At 46.3% G+C, this 20,869-nt stretch overlaps 1 protein-coding gene across 8 annotated transcripts in view; it reads left to right on the forward strand.

Moving 5' to 3' along the window:
* The window catches only part of LOC137886693 (BAR/IMD domain-containing adapter protein 2-like), a 56,062-nt gene that overhangs the window by 31,748 nt on the left and 3,445 nt on the right, over positions 1–20,869 (forward strand). For 5 of the 8 annotated variants that reach the window (XM_068729252.1, XM_068729253.1, XM_068729255.1 and 2 more), the window contains 10 exons: positions 1,855–1,916; positions 3,741–3,812; positions 4,900–5,037; positions 11,920–12,072; positions 13,839–14,075; positions 14,929–15,133; positions 15,544–15,745; positions 15,890–15,970; positions 16,267–16,432; positions 17,417–17,454. In XM_068729252.1, coding sequence (XP_068585353.1) covers positions 1,855–1,916; positions 3,741–3,812; positions 4,900–5,037; positions 11,920–12,072; positions 13,839–14,075; positions 14,929–15,133; positions 15,544–15,745; positions 15,890–15,970; positions 16,267–16,432; positions 17,417–17,454 — 1,354 coding nt within the window. Of the gene's footprint in view, positions 1,263–1,854; positions 1,917–3,740; positions 3,813–4,899; positions 5,038–11,919; positions 12,073–13,838; positions 14,076–14,928; positions 15,134–15,543; positions 15,746–15,889; positions 15,971–16,266; positions 16,433–17,416; positions 17,455–18,378; positions 18,604–18,818; positions 20,689–20,869 lie in introns of those variants that run through there. The other 3 variants (XM_068729258.1, XM_068729254.1, XM_068729259.1) reach the window with 3 other exon arrangements.

The following is a 20,869-nucleotide window of genomic DNA, read 5'->3' on the forward strand; positions in this document are numbered from 1 at the left end:
AGTGGGCTTATTTAGGATTAATTGGCTCTCAGTGCATCGTGGAGCTGCAGCCGTATAACATTTTACCCTGGGCATTTTCACGACTGTACCGATTTATATATTTATTCTAGACGTGCTGGAGCCTGGATGATGTATAGAGCAGTACTATGTCCTGATGTTGGTACATAAATTACAGTACATATATAGTATGTTTTATAAGATGTTTTTATGTATCATCAACCCTTATTGTATTAAATCAAATGTAAATACTTAGTTAAATTTCTGTATTATATTTTGTAATAATTAACAGTTATAATATTAGTATATATTTCCTGCTACTGTCATCTTTGTTGGTAAAGTTATTGTTCAAATGTAAGACACCTTTCCTCAGTGCTGTAGTGTTGATACTGGATGTTTGAGGTAGATATCAAGTTATGAGAATTAATGCTGATACTCTGCCTGTAATGAACCAGAGCTCACAGACACACCGGGTTCCTTCATTAATCCATGTAGATTCAGTTCATCAGTTAATAGGTTGAAGACACACACACACACACACACTGCAGGTTGTTTGTGTGAATAAAACGTCTTTCTATGCAGACGATGCTTCACTTAACATGACGAAGGCTTTCTTAACCTTTTTATAACAAAATGTAACAAATGGATACATAGATTAACTTAATTTAGATTTATTATTAAATTTATGAAAAATCTTCAAAATTAGCAGGAATTATAATTATACTAAAACCTTTTTAATGCAGCAACAAATCAAATTGCAAAGCTCGGCCCCATTGTCACCAGATCCATCTATATGAATCAGTATCGAGCGATATCGATGTCCGTTCATCCCCAAAAAGAATTGTGAAAAGTTTACATTGTAACAACAAACATATATATAACATATCTTTCTCTACTGGGTGCATATTTGAGTTATATTTGTAAATGTTTGTTTTTAGAAACAAACAAAAAGAAGTCATTATCTTCTGGAACATGTTTTTTACTTTGAAATGTGGACATGAACCTACAGAGATGCAGCCTGTAGCTCATGACAGTGTTCACTGCAGATGGAGGCTCTGACTAACTGTGTGTGTGTGTGTGTGTGTGTGTGTGTGTGTGTGTGTGTGTGTGTGTTTCTGTACAAGTCGTGTGTCTCATTTCTCTCGGGGTAGTTTGATCTGTCACTGTCTCTCCAGGTCTCTCTCCCTCTGTTCTTTGCTCAAACTAGATCTTTCTGTTCCTTTTTTTTTTTTGACAACGCATTGCATATTCAGAGGAGGCAGCATGTAGGTATCTTATAACGACACGCACCTCCCTGGCTGCATGAATCATCCGTTACTTTCTGTTTTTTCTTTTACTTCTGTAGCTTTTAATGTCTTTCTGTGTTCTGCTTTTTGGTGTTTTTTCTTTCCCCTGTTATGTTGTCGTACAAATATGTCTTAATGCAACGATGAAATACTTGATTTATGAAGGTTTTCTTTCATTGTGCTGTTCCTGTGTGTTTATTAGAGGCAGTGTTGTAAGCTCTTGGTAACATGGAAAACCCTTGGTTTAAGTATTTAAAAGATTCCATAGATTTGCTCGATTGCTTCTTTGATTTTTCATAATTCTGTCTGTGCTGCATATTTCTGTAACGTTGATGTCCGCTTCGTCAGTGTCATGACGGATGTTTCATCTCGTCCATCGTCTCCTCCTCCCCCCTTGACACCCGTCGCCCGTCTCTCATCTGTTGTGTGTGGCTGCATGCTCTTTTCTTCTTAATGCATGTAGCTCTCGCAGACATCGGAGAGATTTAATATCACCCTCTCTCTCTTCTCTCTCACCCTCCCCTCCCCGTTTTTGTTTATCGTCTTTCTTTTCTCCGTCTTCTCTCCACAGGGGAGGTGCTCTTTCAGATGGCTGAAGTGCACAGACAGATCCAGATCCAGCTCGAAGAGATGGTGAGCATGTGCTGGTGATGGTGGTGGTGGTGGTGGTGGTGGTGGTGGTGGTGCTAAAATCAGCGCTTCTTAAGCCGCGAGTCGGAAGCCAAACAGATGGGGGCCTTTTGCTGTGGAATCTCCACATTACAAGATATATTTTAATATTTAATACTCAGCAAGACCATCATAGAGACACACACTCTCACTGCAGTTGAGTAGCTCCTAATGCACTTCTATTTACTGAAGGCAGCAGCTTCACTTAATTACGGTTTGTTTGCTGATCTTCTGATGTGTAAATTGCCGCCATTACAGACTGAAAACATTTTTTCATTTCAGTTTCCCAAAAGATGATTATTTGAACCTTCCAAAGAGTAAATTGGCCAATTGTGGAAACATTAGCGGGGGAAGGTTCAGTCGGCCGAGAGAGGAAGTGAGGAGCTTTAATCTTAATGCAGAGTTTGCTATTAAGGCTGTTTTTTGAATTGCGCGTCGTCGCTCTTTCTTTTGGGTAATGGATGTCAATGAACCAAAGCAGTGATTATGAAGTATAATTTACAAATTAGACAGAGAGCAGATGCTTATCTCTTATCCACAGAGAGCGAGAATGAACGCAATAGAACAAATACTCACAGTTCAGAGACACAGTTGTGTCTACACTTCTAGGTGATGAACTGATAATGAGCTCCTTTCAGTCCAAACTGCGTAAAGTTCCTGCTTTTTCAGCGAATATCCTGCTGATAGTAGTTTAAGGAAATATAAAGTCTCCTGACATGATAAGTATGGAAGCCCATTCCCGTGAGCAAAAAACAAACAAAAAAAGTCACATAAAAATAAAAAAAGGCTTTTTTTTGCGGGGGGGGCTTTTTTTCTGCCAAAAAAAGAAACAAATAAAACCCTGGATTTTTTTTAAAAACTTTTTTTCTGCCAGCAAAACCATAACACTGATCAGATGTTTCCAGTACTCACGAAATTATGAGATACTTTAACACAACAATCATAGAAGCAGCTCTACATTTGACATATACATGTATTGTGAGTACATTGAAGACTACTTTAAACGTGGCTTTACAACAGATGACATACTTCAGTTTCATGCTGTTTCACGTGGATTGTACTGAGCAAACGCACCCTTGAATAGAATTCATTTTTAAGTAAGAAGCAGTTTTGGAGTAGAAAGAATAAAACTGATGTGGCTGAGGTGGCAACCTTCATTGAACAGCAACTGGAAACATCTGGTAAGTGTTATGGTTCCAAAAGTGTTGGTGCTTTTTTTTTTTTTTTTAATGTCGGAAACGGGCTTCCATAGCTAAGAGAGAGACAATCTAGTAGATTATCCCAAGTGAAATACTAGATATATAAAAATGTTTTGTATTTTGTAATTTTTAGTTTTCTTTGTAATATTTCACCACTGGATCAACTGTGCTCTCTGAACCAGAACCAGCTTTGTCTCCTAATAACAGAAGCTGCATTATCAGTTACTATTTGAGGAAGGATTTTTTGAATGTAAGGAGCCATGGTTGCCAGCACACACACACACACACACACACACACACACACACACACACACACACACACACACACACATGCTACATATGCATAGATACAGTAAATTTGACTTTGGCATGCACTCACACAGCAGGAGTCCTGCACTCATCCTTGGGTGTGACATTTCCGACAGCAAAACAAACACGTCCCTTGGAGTCATTCTTGCGCCGCAACACTGCGACGTTCCATTCCTGTTTTAAAACAGTCCGCTGTGGTTGAGGACATCACCACTTGAGGTCTAGTTGGGTTTGTGTTGCATTGTTCTGAGGTGTTTGTGTGTCTGTGTGCGTCTTTCAGCTGAAGTCCTTCCACAACGAGCTGCTCACAGAGCTGGAGAAGAAGGTTGAGTTGGACGCACGCTACCTGAATGTGAGATTCCTTTATGTATATTTATATTATATTAATATACAGATACAAAGTGACGAACCACAGAGTTCCACTGAGCCTTTTAACCAACTGTTTTTGGTTTTCCATCACATTTATTGTTTGGTTCAGTCTCATCAATCTCATTTTCAGCAGCAGCAATTATCGATAATATATTAAATGTCTATCGTTGTTGCCCAGCAATTTCTCTCATAATAATAATTTCTCCTTGTACTTTGCTGAAGCTGGAAATGTGTTTATCCCACTCTTACTTCCAACTTAAATTATGAATTGCGTGGCCTGTATTTTAGGCATCAATAACTGTCTTATGTAACGTCGTACCTGACCCGCCGTGTGCTTGAGTGCAGCACTTCTAGCTCTGCTCGGCGTCACGGCGGCCTCTCCGGGGAGTGGAGTTTACGGGGACTAAAGTATGAAGCATACTTTACATGCACTCGCTCTCCTTCACCCACTGGCCTTCATCCAAACCACTGCAGCAAGTTACATAAATGACTTCCCACTCTGCCCTGTGAATTATGACTCATCTGTGGAAATTAGGAGATTTAAAAAAACCCAATCAGAAATGTAATTTATGTAGATCAGTAGTTTGGATTCAGTCCCAGACACATCTCATCATTTGAGACGGGGGATGCACCAGCATGTTTGGAAAGCTCTACAATGAATTTCATTCTGATTTATTCAAACGCTCATAAGCTACAGAGACACTTCAAGTCACATGTTAACCGTCACTGAGTTGTTAAATACTTTACACAGTACATACACATCCAGTTAGTTCTGTGATAGACCGGCAACACGGCCACTGTGTGTCCCGCCTCTCTCCCAGTGCATGCTGGGATAGGCTCCAGTGCACAGAACGTGGTGTCAGGGTGTGCAGGCGCCCGATGTGGAAGCTGCTCTTTTGCATTTCACGCGCTCTCTTACCCCCGAAACAGAGTAGCAGAATATAAGCGATGAATCGACTCCTCAGTCGGTTCCCCGTCCTCCACCTGCAGCTCGATGAATCAGAAGCCGACCGCTCGTCAGGGCGGTAAGCCGTCGTCTGTGGACACTGACTTTGCGCTGCCATCCTCAGGCTGCGCTGAAGAAGTACCAGACGGAGCACAAGAGCAAAGGGGAGAGTCTGGAGAAGTGCCAGGCGGAGCTGAAAAAACTGCGCAGAAAGAGCCAGGGCAGCAAGCACCCGTCCAAGTATGGAGACAAGGAGATGCAGGTCAGTGTGTGTGTGTGTGTGTGTGTGTGTGTGTGTGTGGGAGGCTGTGTGTCAGATGTTTGGAATGGTGCAAACTATAGCTGGTGGTGCTGCTTTGGATGAATGAGGAAGGAAACAGATTTCTGAGCTCTGTGGCTCATAGTTCATCCTCATGGCCGGCTGGAAGACGACTGTATTAAAGAAACGCACGACAACATGGTGACGTCAGCCGGTGTAATGATCCCATTGGCTTCAGCCCAGTATGCGGTGCAGACAACCCGCCGGTCGGCCACTTGAGGGGAACATTAGTTCCTCGTCATTCACTTCATCTTTATTTCAGCGAAGTCAGAATTAGTCACCAGCGCAGACTGCTAGTGAGCTCACGCTGACTCTCCGCTGAGGAGTTGGCTCTCGGACGCCTCTCCCTCCTCCTGATGGGATTTGAGCGTCGGTGCGGCTGGTAATCCGTGACAGCGCTGATGGGATAGGGGCGCGCTGAGCTGAATGGAATGGGACCCCCGGCTGGGACGCGTGCAGTTTGGGTGCCGGTCTAAGCGAAGGCTCTGAAATGAGGAAAGAGAAGTTCACGACTCCAAACTCACTGCGGCGGAGAAAAGAATCTCAGAGATATGAACGTGGTTTTAGGAGTTTAAAAAATACAGTAAGCTAGTGTGAAGGAGCGCTGAGGTATTCTTCAGTCTGTGGCCTTCATCGAGGTCAACACCTGCAAAGTGAGCAGGGTGCAACAAACTGCGTCATTCCTGGAGCCTGCAGCGTGTGTCTACCCTCCTCCTGATGACACATGTTCAACAAGATTCATTTATAAGCATGCAAGATTATGAAAACAGGATTAAGCACCATTTGAGCGCTGAATGTGCCTCTTCTTTCTCTGGATCCTTTGATTGATGCTATTTGCTGGTTTCTGTTAAGTCTGTTCTTTCTTTCATGTGCAGTTTATTTATGATTTGATGTTCTTTTGAACTTTTTACTGCTTTAAAACAAAACAAAATCCACATTTAATGTGGGGAAATCTTCATGCTGCCATCTTGGCAAGAATAAAATAAAGTACATTATCAACAAACACAACTATTCAGAATTCATTTTATACTGATATGATAAATAGAACATATTGTATGTTTAAGTAACCTAAACATGCCAGTGTTCCTCTCCAGAGCCAGCGTTTGGTTTGTCCGTTCTGGGCTCCTGTAGAAACACGGCGGACTCCATGAAGAGGACCCGCTCTTAGTTTCAGCTCCTTATACACAAATGAAAACATAGTTTTGAATATGATATGTCATCTCTGCTGATAGACCTGCCTTAGTGCTACACATTGCACCTTTAAGTGTGTAATATGAAGATCTATTTTAAAAACACCACGACGAACTCATGAGAATATGTTGAAAACCCAGTGTTTAAAGTTTCACTACGGTTACTTTGTTCATTAGCGTTGCATAATGTTTGTTTATGGTATGTAGCGCAGGTGGAGAGGTTGGATGAGGCACACTCCTCTCATGCTCAGGTGAGGCCTGAGCGGAGGCGTGAGGAGACGGAGCGGAGTCTGTAGGCGCTCTGGTGTCCTCTTACACAACCTGCACAGGAGATGCTGCTGAGATGTGCCGTCTGCGTGGCAACGACATAACCGCTTCAGTCAGATGTCGACCTGAGACGTTCAGTATGTCCACAGCTGGAATGCTGCCTTCAGTGTTTCTTTATGGGGCGACAGGACAAGTACTTCATTGTTAATCTGCTGAATCTGTGGCTGAGGAGCTTCTGGGGTCCTATTTCTTCAGGTGTAGATACTGTGTGTGAGCTTCATCCACCGACGGCAAAAACACACTTCAAGGAGTGACGGCGGCCAACAAGGAATGAGAAATGTAGTTGTGGATACATCTGAATTCACGTGTCTATATTACCGATACCGTCGGGTCATTTTTGGCTTCATTAAACAGTTTATCATTTTATATAACAACGGCTGTTAGGCAGGTCATGAATCAACCCCTGAAAATGTAAAACTACACACAGTAAGAGAGTGTGGTTTCCACACCTCTGTGCGGTTTTAACTCATCGCGGCAGCGCAGAGAGAACACGGTGTCGGAGGTTAAGGGCTAATTGTGCAGCGATCCAGAGGCCGAGGCCGGAGCAGCAGGGGAGGTTATTATTGTGTAATTGTTAGTGTTGCTTCGATGGATGGCTGGCGGAGCGTGAAACAAGGGGCGGCCGGGCCGGTCGGTACAAAAAAAAAAAATCGATACGCGGCGCTATGAGGAACAACAGAACGGGAATATTCTGCCCAAAAGTCCTGCAGCTCCTCTGGGCTTTAATAGCGTATCATCACAGACCCGGTCCCGGTACCTGCCAGAGTCACCTTTGAACAATCACAATCATTTCTTGGAGGATTGTGCAGCAGTGCTGTCTAGTTTACGCGTGTGTGTGTGTGTGTGTGTGTGTGTGTGTGTGTGTGTGTGTGTGTGTGTGTGTGTGTGTGTGTGTGTGTGTTGTGGACCTCCTGAGTAGCGTGAAGGCACTGAAGGTGTTTACGGAGCCTAGCTTCTTGCTGTGCGTCAGATTGGCCCTGAGGGGAACCAGGTGTTGGCAGCAACAGGAGACACCAGCGGCCCTTTGTCTGCGTCCTTGTGACAGGTTGTGTGTTTGTGTGCAGTGACAGTGTGGATGTGTGTCTTCTACACAATGAGGCTGTAATCTCCCCAGTAAAGCGTCCTCCTCACTTCATGCAGCCCTCCACCGTACAAACGTGAGCATCGAGTGAGTAATGAATAATAGAGCACAGATTAACGTCGTCCCTATTCACTCCTCCCGCTCGTGATTGATGTTGACGTTAAAGCTGTAGGCGATGGTGAAGTCACCCGTTCACCACGGTGTCCCTCAGGGGCCATGCAGCGCCGAGCGGCTGCCTGTGTACGGTCTGAGGATCTGCTGTGTTTGTGACCGGAGCGTGAGGGATGAAGAGAGTCGGATGTAAAAGAAGTCACTCGTCCTCCATCGCTCCTTTTCTGCAATGAGAAAGAATGAAGAGTGAATGCTTCTCTTGAGGCAGTGAGGTCTGTGTCTGTACATGTGTGATTCCTCATGTCTTTGAACATCTGTATAGTTCATTATGAAGCAGTCTACCTAGACTGTAGGTAATTAACGGGGAACACTGGATTAATAATAGAAAATGTGAAAAGAGGGAGTTTTCCTTTTGTAGCGGGAAGCAACACGGCGACATTATGAACACTTTATTGCATCCTGTCGTTCCCAACATGCCAGAGTAGTAACACCAATCAAACACACAATCATCACCCCATCATAGGAAGAGAGAGAAAGAGGTGACGGGTGAGGGGGGGAAGTGGGGATTTCCTTTTGAAACGTGTGAATGATTCGTGAAAACTCTTCCCGCCTGCCTACTTCACCCAGGATCAGAAGAGGTGGTAGGTCATGAGATGAAAGCTGTGTGTGTGTGTGTGTGTGTGTGTGTGTGTGTGTGTGTGTGTGTGTGTGTGTGTGTGTGTGTGTGTGTGTGTGTGTACCAAAGAGAACAAAGAGGAGGGTGATCTACGAGATGATCTACTCAGCGCCATGAACAGGAGCGACGTGTCAGATAACAAGTCCTCTGGATTTATTGGGGACCACGAATGTGACAAAATGTCAAAGCAATCCATGTTCAAGTTGTTTCAGTCTTCACTTTCTTTCTACTTTGAGAAGCGGAAACAATTAAAAACAGTTACTTATTCATCTGTTACAGTCAGTTTCAAACACTGACGTGTTTCGTCTTTCATGTGAAACACGTCAAAGACCACTGGACACACTCGTCCTCTCAGCACTCCTCCTGGCTGCTGCTTGTGCTCGCTGTCAGCACATTTCTACAGCTCCGAGGCAGAGAGCGGCTGATTGGCGGTGGCTTGAAAGGCCGGTTGGAATCTAATTGGGGCTCGATGTCTGAGAGCGATCACGCGGCCTGATGTATTAAAACTGCTTAAATAATGGAAAGGGAGCTCGGCCGTGCTGGATTAATGTACTTTAATGGATATCAAAGTAGCGGCGCTCTCCGGGGTGCCGTTATGAGCGTGTGCTGTGTGGAGCTTATAGCGCTAAAACATCTCCCGTCCTGAATACTTTATGATGTTCTCCCTCGTGCACACACACACACACACACACACACACACACACACACACACACACACACACACACACACACAGTTACAGCTGAGGAACCAAGGGAAGCAGGATTCATGAGGTTAGAGCAGATATACTGTGTGATGCACACGGCATCGTTTGGGGGAAATGTTGCTATTGACTCCCTTTCTTTCCACGGTGTGTATACTGTGTGTGTAAAGTACAGCGCTCACAGCAGACTACACATAGTTTGTGGTACTTTGGTTAAATATACATCGATTAAGGTTTATGCACCATAAATACGAACTAAACTGAAATAATAATTCAAAAAATAGAACATTTCTAAAACAGGGCATCAGGATCTTTTATTTAAAGGTACAGTGTACAGTAAATATATGTTCTTTAGTGTATACATACGCTACATACCTCTTCACAGGACTGGCTGCCGTGTTTCTACGGTGGCCCAGAGCGGACAAACCAATCAGCGGCCCTAGAGAGAGACCTTCTAAAATAATGCCGTTTCAAGCTTCTCAAATGTTAAAATGTATCTCTGTTGGTGTCACTGGTGGGAGGAACAACAGAATATTTGAAGTTGCCATCTTGGACTCTGGAAGCTTGCAAAGAAGTGTGCTCCACCTGAAAACTCAGGTGTTGTGATAGCACAAGAGGAAACATCAGATCATAATTCATGGATTTTGAGCGGGAGGAAACAGTTACAGTTAAGAAATAGTTTTTCAAGATGTGTTGTTTGTGTCAGTTTAACCTCTGTACTCTACATGTTGTACTTGATATCTACACCTGACTCCAGGTGAGGACGCCTTCATGCTCCAGGGCTGAAGAGGATGTTTGATGCAGTCGTATCCTTCGTGGGGTTTGGTTTCCTTGTCGGAGCTCCCAGGGTGTTGTGTGATCATGAGGAGTTCAGAGCAGAGTATCTGTGAAATGCTCCCTCATGTCACAGCCTGTCACTTACCCAGCGAGCCTCCGGTCCACACGGTCGCTCTCTGTGTGCGCTCGACGGACACCTGAAAAGCCTCTCCACCTCCGCAGTTTGTGTGATTCATAAGTGGCCTTCCTCTTCCTCTTCGTCTTCCTCTGCTGCTGCTTCGGCTCGTTGTTTTCCGTCTCGTATTTCCCTGTAGGTGATCGCTGCTCGCTCAGCCGCGGTGCTCCTCCCACACGAAGGTCGCCGTTCACTTCTTCTCCTGCCAGACATTCTAGCAGCTGATTTCATTTCACTTTTCCTTCAACGCTAGAGAATGAGAGCTGATTAAAATACGCTGACGCTGTGGCTCCTCCATGTGGCTCTTCAGTATATCCACGGTGTTTCCACCAGAGACTCTACAGAAGAGAGCTGAGTGGTGAATAAGCCACAAATCATGAGTCAAAACCGAAACTTTGAAATCAAATGTTTTCTTCTTTAAATACAACACCATCAAGACCACTCCAGAGATCAGAGCGTCTGACTCAGGATGTGTTGAAGCTCTTCTCTGCACATTATATTGCACCAGACAAACATGATGAGCCCTCTGAAGATATAAATATAATATATATATATTGATATTTGTATTTCCCCACATACAGATGATGTCTGTACAGCACCATGCTGGAAAGGCTGATTTAACTCCATCATATTTAAGAACGAGGCACAGTCTGTTGTTTTACTTTAAACATAAAGAATAAAGACTCATGACGCAGGAATGGAACCGCTGACCGACACGATCAATATTTACATATATTTGAGTTATGCAGTTAAAGATCTAAATCGATGAATGCTTTATCTCCGAATGCTTGAGAAGATTTCTGTAGAGAATTACAGGTTGGCCCTTTTTTAATACATTTATTATGTTTATGTAAGAATGTTGCCGAGAGAGAATGATGTAATAATGAATGCATGAATTAGCTTAATTAATTACCTAATTAGTGCGTCTGGTTATTCTTAATAAGTGACGGTGATTAAAGCGTTAGGTAACTGAAGTCCCGCATTTCAATCATTTCTCACCGCCGACGAGTTTGTTATTTTTTTGCATCTCGACTTTAGCCTCCGGCAGAACCGGTGTCGTTTGGACCAGCTGGTCACGTATGCGTAGGCAGAGCTCTCTCACACCTCTCACCCCGTCTGGCACTCGCAGAATGCTGCTTCACATTATTCGACACCGTGGGAATCTTCAAACGCTTTCCAGTTGCATAAGTGACTCTGAGGACAAAGTAGGGCTCACCACGTTCTACCTGTGTGTGTGTGTGTGTGTGTGTGTGTGTGTGTGTGTGTGTGTGTGTGTGTGTGTGTGTGTGTGTGTGTGTGTGTGTGTGTGTGTGTGTGCAGCAAAAGGGTGAGCGGGTTTGTGTTTAGCATACGCATCTTTGATCAGACAGTCTGTGGAGTTTGACTTCTTCTGCTTCTAATTCATGGTTGTCAGCTGTGACATTTACAAACGCGGCCGGTTTTCATTTTGAAGCAGCACATGAACGCTTATTGTCTCTGCTTTTTAATATGTCACCACCGTGATGCATGAGGCCTGAATCAGTTTGAGAATGGCAGAGTCCATTCATCTGTAATTTGCCATTCAAAGGGTTCATTCGCTTCAATTTACACAATGGAGTTTAGTTCGTGGCGCTTAAATGTCTCTGTTTACTCAAAGCAAACATCATTCGTAGCGAGAGACGTTCCCTTCTCTTCAGTTCAAATTAGATCCCCGTGACGTCATTCTGCTCATCAACGGTGACATGAAGTCCTCAAAGGGACGCGCGGCCATGTTTTCTGACGGCCGTCCTTTTCCCTCCCCTCCCCAGTTCGTGGAGGCCATCAGCAATAAGCAGAGCGAGATGGACAACTACATCGCCGAGGGCTACAAGAACGCTCTGTCCGAGGAGAGGAGGCGGTACTGCTTCCTGGTGGACCGCCAGTGTGCCGTGGCCAAGAACAGCAGCGTCTACCACAGCAAGGTGAGAAGCAAAAAACAAACTCACTGCAAATAGAGATGTGGATTGTAAACTGTGCAGATGTTGGCAATCACATCTGGAAATGTCAACACACACATTTAAAACTGCGACCTGAGCGAACACGCTGCCTTGTTCCGTCTTTCTTTCCCAAACAAAGGAGAAGGCTTCTTCACACGCACCGGTGCAGCGGTGAGATCACTCGTCAGCAGTTTATTATCCAAGAAAGTGACACGAAAAGCGTCTCCTCTCACCCCGTCACACTGGGGAAATGTGAAGCGGTAAAGAGAAGCGATAGGGATGGAGGGTGAGGAGGAGGAGGAGGAGGAGGAGGAGGAGGGTGAAGTGGGAAGGCAGCGGGAGAGAGAGAATGACCCACTTGTTCTGCAGGAACACTTGGTTCACTCACTGTGTGTGGGAGTGAACGCGTCTGAACCAGTGATTGATAGACGGAGGGAGGAAGCGCACGACGCACACCGCTGATGTGATGGAGCGTTAACAACAGGAAGTGATTTAATCAGTCTGGAACTCGGTTGCGAATCTTAAATAAACTTGAATAAATACTGTATAAGCAGATAAGTCGATTAGACAATCGACAGGAAGTGAACAGTTTCAGTGTCTTTGGGATTTGCATTGTTGGTCAAACACCACCTACTGGTGTCATAGTTAGAAAATAATCAGCAGATCTTGAATAATAAAAGGTTTTAATAGATTTGCAGACGACCAACTAGCAGGATCCTGTTAATCCAGAGCAGCTTCTGGGAGTCTGAGCTAAACTGTTGTGTAGCTTGAAGCTACTGTAAGATACTTTACTGAGTGTCCTTTGAGCACATGCTCCAAGTGAACTTTAGTTCTCTCTGGTAAGCAGTTACAGTGTCTACGTCTAGGGCTTTAATTGTGAAAGGTAAGAACGGAAGGAGTGGATCTGGTCTGCGCCGCCTTCAGTTGCCGTGATTTTTGGTCCCTACTTTACTTTCTGGGGCATTTGCAAATTGGCAGATCTCCCACACACTGTGTGAGGGCCGAGTGAAGGAACGACAGCCGCCGTCTGCTCGCCGATGTTGTGACCACGCTGGTAAAGGCGGCGTCCCGCCTACGCTCCACCTGAGCTGTTCAAGAGAGCGAGCCGAGGTCGCGGTGACTCATCGTCTCTACCGGCAACACTGAGGAGGACTTTGTTGCGCACACATAGAATTGGGGTGAATGAGACCCCCGTTTATTTCTATCAAAGAGAAAATATCATCTTTAACTAAGTGAGCTCAGAGCATGAATCCCCGGTGACGCGAGGCTCACACTGTTGGTATGAATTTGTTGTTTGTTGATTTATTTGATCGCCCCACCCACACCCGGACACCCGATGCTGCGGCCCACATGCACTCAGCGGGGCCAGACGACCTCTCCGTGTTTCTCCTCCACACCAGCCCCTGTGGAGCTGAAACCGTTTGAGCAGCAGATTCTCCGCAGCCTCTTTTTTTACAACATTCACGGCTTCAGGACTGACGACCGATGCAAAATGAGAAGCATCTTTATGTAACCGCCCGACTGTACGATGCGTGACGGAGATGTAACTCGTCTAAGATCTGAGAGCTTCTCAAATGAGTGAAGAGGATTCATGCCTCTCATCTTCCGCGTGTCCCTCCTCTTTCAGCTGTCGTTCATCTGTGGAATACTTCTGCTCATATGAATAACGTGATGCCATTGTTAAGCTGATTTGTACGTGATCAAAACATTTCGGTCTTTCCCCCCCGCTGCGTCTTCCTTCCTGCTTTCAGGGGAAGGAGCTGTTATCCCAGAAGATCCCCGTGTGGCAGCAGGCGTGCGCCGAGCCCAACAAGCTGCCCGATCGAGCCATGTTCCTGGCCCAGCAGATGAGCGGCGTGGCGGGCGCCATGGTCCCCGGTGCTCATCATCCGGGCATGGCCGTCTCCGAGCCCGTCCCTGGTGCTAAACCTCTGCCGGTCCCGCCGGAGCTGGCAGCCCTCAGGGCCGGCGGGGGCATGGGACAGCAGGTGGGTTCCTCTACCGTTGAGTCCTCCTGAGACCTTTTGTGTGGCAACAGACTGTGTTATGGGCTTCTGCATTCGGTCACTGGGTTTGTGGTTGATTCACACACATTTAATAAGTCCATTAAAGTTAGTTTTAACCCCCCAACAGTCCATGAAACAGTGAGAGCAAGTGAAGACAAAATGTCCTCCGTTAGCAAACGTCTCAACCCTCTCAAGGTAAAACCTCAAAAAGATGGACACACACACACACACACACACACACACACACACACACACACACACACACACACACACACACACACACACACACACAGGTACTTGCTGTCTAATGAGATCTGGAATAAGGACCTGGAATGTGTTGAGAGTCGTTGATCCCGGATGCGCCTGTTGCATCATGGGAGCCCTCAACGCATCCTCAGAAAACTCTTGTGAATGCAAATGAGCTAGTTAGCGAGTCATGCTAATTAGCTCTTTGCCCAGAAGAGGCTTAATTCCCCCCCCCCTCAGGCCTGGTTCCTGGAAGAAAAAAGAAAAACTTCAAGATTTACATGAAGGAGTCGGTTCGGCTCCAGCTTTTAATTAAAACTGGTGCAGATTCAGTGGCGTTTTAAGTTCCCAGATTAAATACACTTTGAAAGTCTTTGTGGTCTCCCAGTAGTCATTCCGTATGTTTATCTTTAAAGCAACATAAACTTTAATGTAGTCTTTTTATTAAACAGCACTCGCTGACCCGGATTCCTTCTCCAGCGTCTTCATTATTATTAACGAGCTGGTGGATGTCACGTAGCAGCTCCGCTGATGTAAACAGAGAAAGTGTTTTTAATTGCCCGCGTGCAAATGTGTATCTTCCTCGCAGAGGATGTTGGGAGGTGTGGACGGAGGGATGCCGGCGATGAACGGCACGGCGGGCGCTCACGGAGGAGAGGACTACCAGCAGTGGATGGAGGGCAAGGTGGCCCAGGGCAAGGCCTCGCCGCAGACGCAGCGGCACGGAGGGGAGGTCTACTCCAACACCCTGCCTGTGCGCAAGGTCGCCCCCGCCAAGAGCAAGACCACGCTGAGTAAGGACACGCACGGAGGAAGGAGGAAGGAGGAAGGAGGAAGGAGGAAGGGAACATGAGCGCTGGGGACATTTAACCACAGCAGCTTGTCGTTCTGTCTGCTTTTTGTCACAGCAAATGTACCGGAGAGCATTTAAGTATCGTTGCATTTCACAGATCAGAGTCACTCAAAGAGCTCATGGAACGCGTCGGCCTCGATGTGACACACAACCTGTGCACATGTAATGAGAAACAGGCCACAGCGAGCGGGAATAGAAGGAGATGTGACGTAACAAATGAGAAGGACAGATTATGAGTAAAAATAGACACAGGACACGAAACAGAAGTATATGTAGGTACAGTAGTTACACTAGTCAACGATTAGAGGACAGGAGACTGAAAGCTGTCTGTCTCCCCGTTCTGTCCACCAGCGGAGACCCGCACGCTGCCCCGGTCCAGCTCCATGGCGGCGGGGCTGGAGAAAAACGGGAGAACTCGAGTCCAGGCCATCTTCTCCCACGCGGCCGGAGACAACAGCACCCTGCTCAGCTTCTTCGAGGGCGACGTGATCACCCTGCTGGTTCCTGAGGCCCGCGACGGGTGGCACTACGGAGAGAACGAGAAGACGAGGATGTGAGTCAGAGAGGGTTTTATTTTATCATGGCTGGAAAGTGTTCCCACTGGTGTCAGATGTTTCCAGTGATCAGTTTTTGGTCCACCAATATTTCTGTATCTCTTTATGTTTTTTAATATCTGGTGCTCCCTCACTTCTTCAAGGCGTGGCTGGTTTCCCTTCTCCTACACCCGGGTGATCTCTGACGGCGACACCAGCTCCATGAGGCAACTTCGAGTACACAAGTAAGACTTTACTTACTAAACATGAACCAATGGAATGTAGCTGAGCTAATACATTTGTTTTGTAGCCACAGTGTGTTGTGTTTGTCATTCTTTTTGTATTTGAGGTTATGAATCATAACTGAGAATGAAAGAACCAATCATGAAAGTACTTTACATCAACGCCCCACTGATGGCTCCCTGCAGGTCCTCCTCATGAACACTCACAAGCTCAAACAGTTGTCCCTGATGTTTGGCCTCCTCCTGGGGGTCAACGCGTTAACCTTTTCCTCACCTTCCGCTCACCTGTGTGTTTCCAGCCTCCACGGGAAGAGCAGCAGCACAGGCAACCTTCTGGAGAGAGAGGACGCGGCTCTCCCCGTCCCCGATTACGCCATCCACTCCCGCATGGCGGCACAGAGCGCCGCCGCGCTGCATGGCAGACAACAACGCCCCTACAGTGTGGCCGTGCCAGGCTTCTCACAGGTAGGGGGAGGGAACACACACACACACACACACACACACTGGCATCTACCCACACATAAGTTCACACATGAGCTGAGTCGTCGCACGAAACCTGGCAGAGATCTGCGCTTTTCTGTCGCAGAAAGTTTGGAGGTGTCTTTTTTCCCGTACGTGCCGCTGACCTGAGATTCACCGCAGAAATAGCTTTGCTTTGACAAGCTGTCTCTTCCTCTGCCAGAACTCCGAGTTCTCCTGTCGCAAAGCCGGCAGAGAAAGCCCCGCTACATTACAGACGCTGAAACCCGCTCTCCTTCACTTCCCATGTTCCAGTTTACAGGAGGTCGAGCGGTCGCGTCTCAGATCGGAGGAGTCTGACTCCGTCTCTGAGGGAAGTGCTGCTGACGGACGTCAGGAGGCAGCCGTGGTGATGGAGGAGGGACGGGGGATGGGGGGGGGGTTAAAATCAGAAGTAGACTTATGCAACACCGAACCCTTCTCTATCAGCCAGCTTCCCTCCTACGCCTCACCTGGAACATAAGATGTGGGCGACGCTTAATTGCTCAGCAGCCATGGAACGACTTAAACTGCTCCTTCCGACTCACGGCTCCAGAGATGGAAATCTCTGCTGACGTTAAAGGAGAAACTGGGTTTTCGTCTTCAGCCTCATGTGCCTCTTGAACGTGTCCGGAATGCTTCAAAGTGATGACGTGTAGGTCAGACAACATGTGGTCAACAACCAGCTCATTGTGGTCATTAAAGCCATCAGATCTTTTACATTCTTTCTTTGAAAGACGTGTTTGGTGGAGTCTTCTGTCCAGCAGGCTGCTGCAGGAAGAGCCTTGTAGGGTCACTGCTGCTCCTCTTCCACGTCTCTTTGCCGCCATCTGCTGGCCGCTGTGGCCGTTGCAACTGTCCAGTTTCCAGTGACTGTTTTCAAACTATTTATTGTGTAGGTTAAAAATGAATTTGTGTGACTAAATCTTTCATCCGTCTTTGTCTTTGCAGCAAGGAGTTGAAGAGTACGAGCCCCGCTTCCCCACCAGGTAAGAACCACTTTAATATGTAGTTTATTTAAAATGTACTGAAACACAAATCCGGTTCAATTCAGTTCCAGTTCTGACAGTTCAAACTGAAAATCATCCAAATTTAATATGTTGAAAATAATAGTATGATGAGCCACTTTGAATGTAATTGGACGTGTTTGTGGAAGGGGGTGTGTCCTGTTGGCTCCCTTCTGAACGACTTAAGGAGAACTGACTTGGAACCGTGTTGAACCGGCTGCAGACGGGGAGTTGAGGGATTTTGGGATGTTTTGTGGCAGGGTAGCCTGAAGTCCAGACCCGCAAGCACGCAACCAGCAGAACACGCCGCAGCTTTTGATTTGTGCTCTTTTATGTTTGCGTTCGGTTCTGTTTGCACTCGTTTGATAGGATGCAGTAAGTGATGATGGTGTTTAGTGGTAGAATATTTGTCTTTATGAATGTTAAGAGGTCAATCTCACCCCACGCAGGGCCATTTTAAAAAGATAAAGATTCAATTATAGGCATGCTATTGGTTGATTTAAGTTTCTTTTTGTTCACACTCGTGCTTTGGCCTCCCAGCTCCTCCCCATGCCCCCCATGCACCATGCACCATGCCCCCCATGCACCATGCCCCCCATGCACCATGCCCCCCATGCACCATGCCCCCCATGCACCATGCACCATGCCCCCCCATGCACCATGCACCATGCACCATGCCCCCCATGCACCATGCAGCTCCAGTAGCGCTTCCACCCAATCCCTAATGAGCTCAGCCTGCCTCAGACCCTCCTCATTCACGTTCCACTTGATTTCAGCCGTACTGTCAGAGTCCAGTTGTTTACAGGGTGGGGTGTATTTCTCATGTTGGAGTGTCAACGTGGTTTCTCTCCGTGTGTCCTGGTTGTGTTTGCCCACCTGGAAGCCTCTCCCTCTCTCTGTCCACAGTTCCACAGAGGGCAAATTGATTTCGACAGTGTGAGGACAGACAGACAGACAGGCACAGAGACTCAGCCTGACGATGCGATAGGACAGACACCTCGCTGATCCCTCCCCTCACCGCCCCACTCCCCTCTCCCCTGCCTCCCTACCTCCCACTTACGGCAATAAACTCTCCCTGAGTCAATCAATGCAAGGAAGAGGCTTTGGTCTGTATCTCCTCCCCTCTCTGACCCCCCCCCCCCCCCCCCCCCCACCCCCCCACCCCCCCCTCCCGGTAGCCACACTGGGCCGCTGGTGAAGCCTCGGCGCAGAGCGGCGCCGCACCAGAACCAAACGGACTCTGTGTGACGGACATTTTTCTGTGAGGAAAATGTGTCTTTTGCTTGTCTTTCATGCATGTACATTTCTTCCACATGTTGCTGGGGATTATACGTTTCCCACCAAAGGAAAACCTGAATGACGATGTCAAGGAGACGTAAGTCAGGGTGTGAAATGAATGACGTCGATCCCAAAGAGGATTTTCATGTAAAAACAATCAATATTTTACTGGTTCAGTATTTACCAATAATTGAACCCTTTCATGCTGTGAGGTTTTGTATTCCTCTGAGAGAAGAGGTCATGTATCACGAGTAGTGAATCGATGTAAATGTTTTAACTTGTGGAACGGAGACGATGTGATGGAATGTTACCTGTACATAAATGTGCCATACAGACGTCACAAAGTATCTACCGTCACAATAACTGCACCTTATCAAAGTAATAATCTATATTTCTGTAAACAAACCTCCTGTAACGTTGTCAGCCTTTGAGCTTGTTCTCCAACATCTCACGGAGGTACGCTGTGCTCACACACACACACACACACACACACACACACACACACACACACACACACACACACACACTCACACACACACACACACACACACTCACACACACACTCTCACACACTCTCACACACACACTCTCACACACACACTCTCACACACACACTCACACACACACTCTCACACACACACTCTCACACTCACACACACACACACACAGGTGCTCGGGGTGCTTTGACGTTCTCTTGCGGTGTGTGTGAACGTCACGCCAAGGCTGAATGGGGTCGACTGTGACTCCTCCCCCGATGACACGCGAGGCTCCGAGGTGCTTTTAGTGCTGAAACCGCCGGTTTGACAGAAAGTTGTGACGTAATCTAGTAAAATGCTAAACGTTTGGTCGAACACAAACAAATCACGCTGGAAGACGAGTCGGTGTTTTCTTTTTAGAGCATTTTTCAGACTAAAAAACAAACGTCTGATTCATTTCTAATGATTATAAAGAACAGTTAGGTTAACATTGCAGTGCCTCTTCAGTGGATTCAATTACATAACTTTTTACGGCACCATGATCGTCAATAACGAATATGCTGATGAACTTCTGGACCCGGGGATTCAAACGAGGCATCGTCAGTGTCCCGTGAAAGCGGTGGTGTTTCCACTGAGCCTCATGTTGAAGGCCCAGCCTCTCTGCAGCAGAGGAGGGGAGGAGAGTCCAGCTCATTCAGCCTTCGTGTGCCGTCGTCTTTGACGTTACAGGCCGGGTTTAAAAAGCCCAGTCAGTAAAAGCATCATGTTTTAACTATAAAGAAAATGTTTGTCTGATTCTCTCTGTGCTGAATAAAGATCTGCTCGTCTGTATGTGAGTTAGTGCCGCTCTGTCGACATCTGACGTCCAATAACTCGCCGTCAGAGTTGATCTTCTTCTTGTCGGCTTCTCAGCCTCATGAGAGGAGGTGAACATTTAGACCGAATGTGTTAAAGACAATTCAAACAATAGCCTCACTTTGCTGAGCTGCTGCGTTGTGGTGTTCACCTCTTTTAAGAAACCTGTTTCAACAGTTGAGTGAAGATGGACTTCATGTTGCATCGTAGGAATGGTTTCCTTGCTGCGTGTGTTTCCTAACACTGTTTCCTAACACTCGTCTTCCCCCTCAGCTTTGCCAACACCCCCCCCCCCCCCCTTTCTTTTTCTCCATCTCTGCTTTGATGAATTTAGAAACAAATGTCGGGCGCAAACGACTGGAAGCTGCCAGTGTTTCTTCTTTCTCCGCTAGAATAAGCCCGAGGTACGACGGAGATAGCACACCGAGTAGCTCCTACAGCGGCTGATGTGCTTTTATTTTGAAGGGTTTTTGTTAAAGAACACAAATTGTACAAAGAGTTTATGGACATGCATGCGTTGGGGCACTAAAAGGTTTAACGTTGATGACCTCAAATGTATGGTGAATTTCTACTCTTAAAAAGTATGAAATAAATTAATTCAGCTGGATATTTTTGGTGGTTTCTGTTCATTTGTTTTTATCCAAAAGGCCTTTACATCACGTTTTAAACAGGCTTTTAATTTGTCTCTAAATTCTGCTTCTTTTTTAGCTAGAGTTGTGTTTTTAGAGTACTATACAGCAAACAGAAGAATGAGCGCTCCTCTCTCATAGTTAACGCGCTGGTGATCA

This window comes from Cebidichthys violaceus, unplaced genomic scaffold (assembly GCF_023349555.1).
Source record: "Cebidichthys violaceus isolate CVI_PGR_0920_01 unplaced genomic scaffold, fCebVio1.0.p SCAF_45, whole genome shotgun sequence".
NCBI classification, from domain to species: Eukaryota; Metazoa; Chordata; class Actinopteri; order Perciformes; family Stichaeidae; genus Cebidichthys; species Cebidichthys violaceus.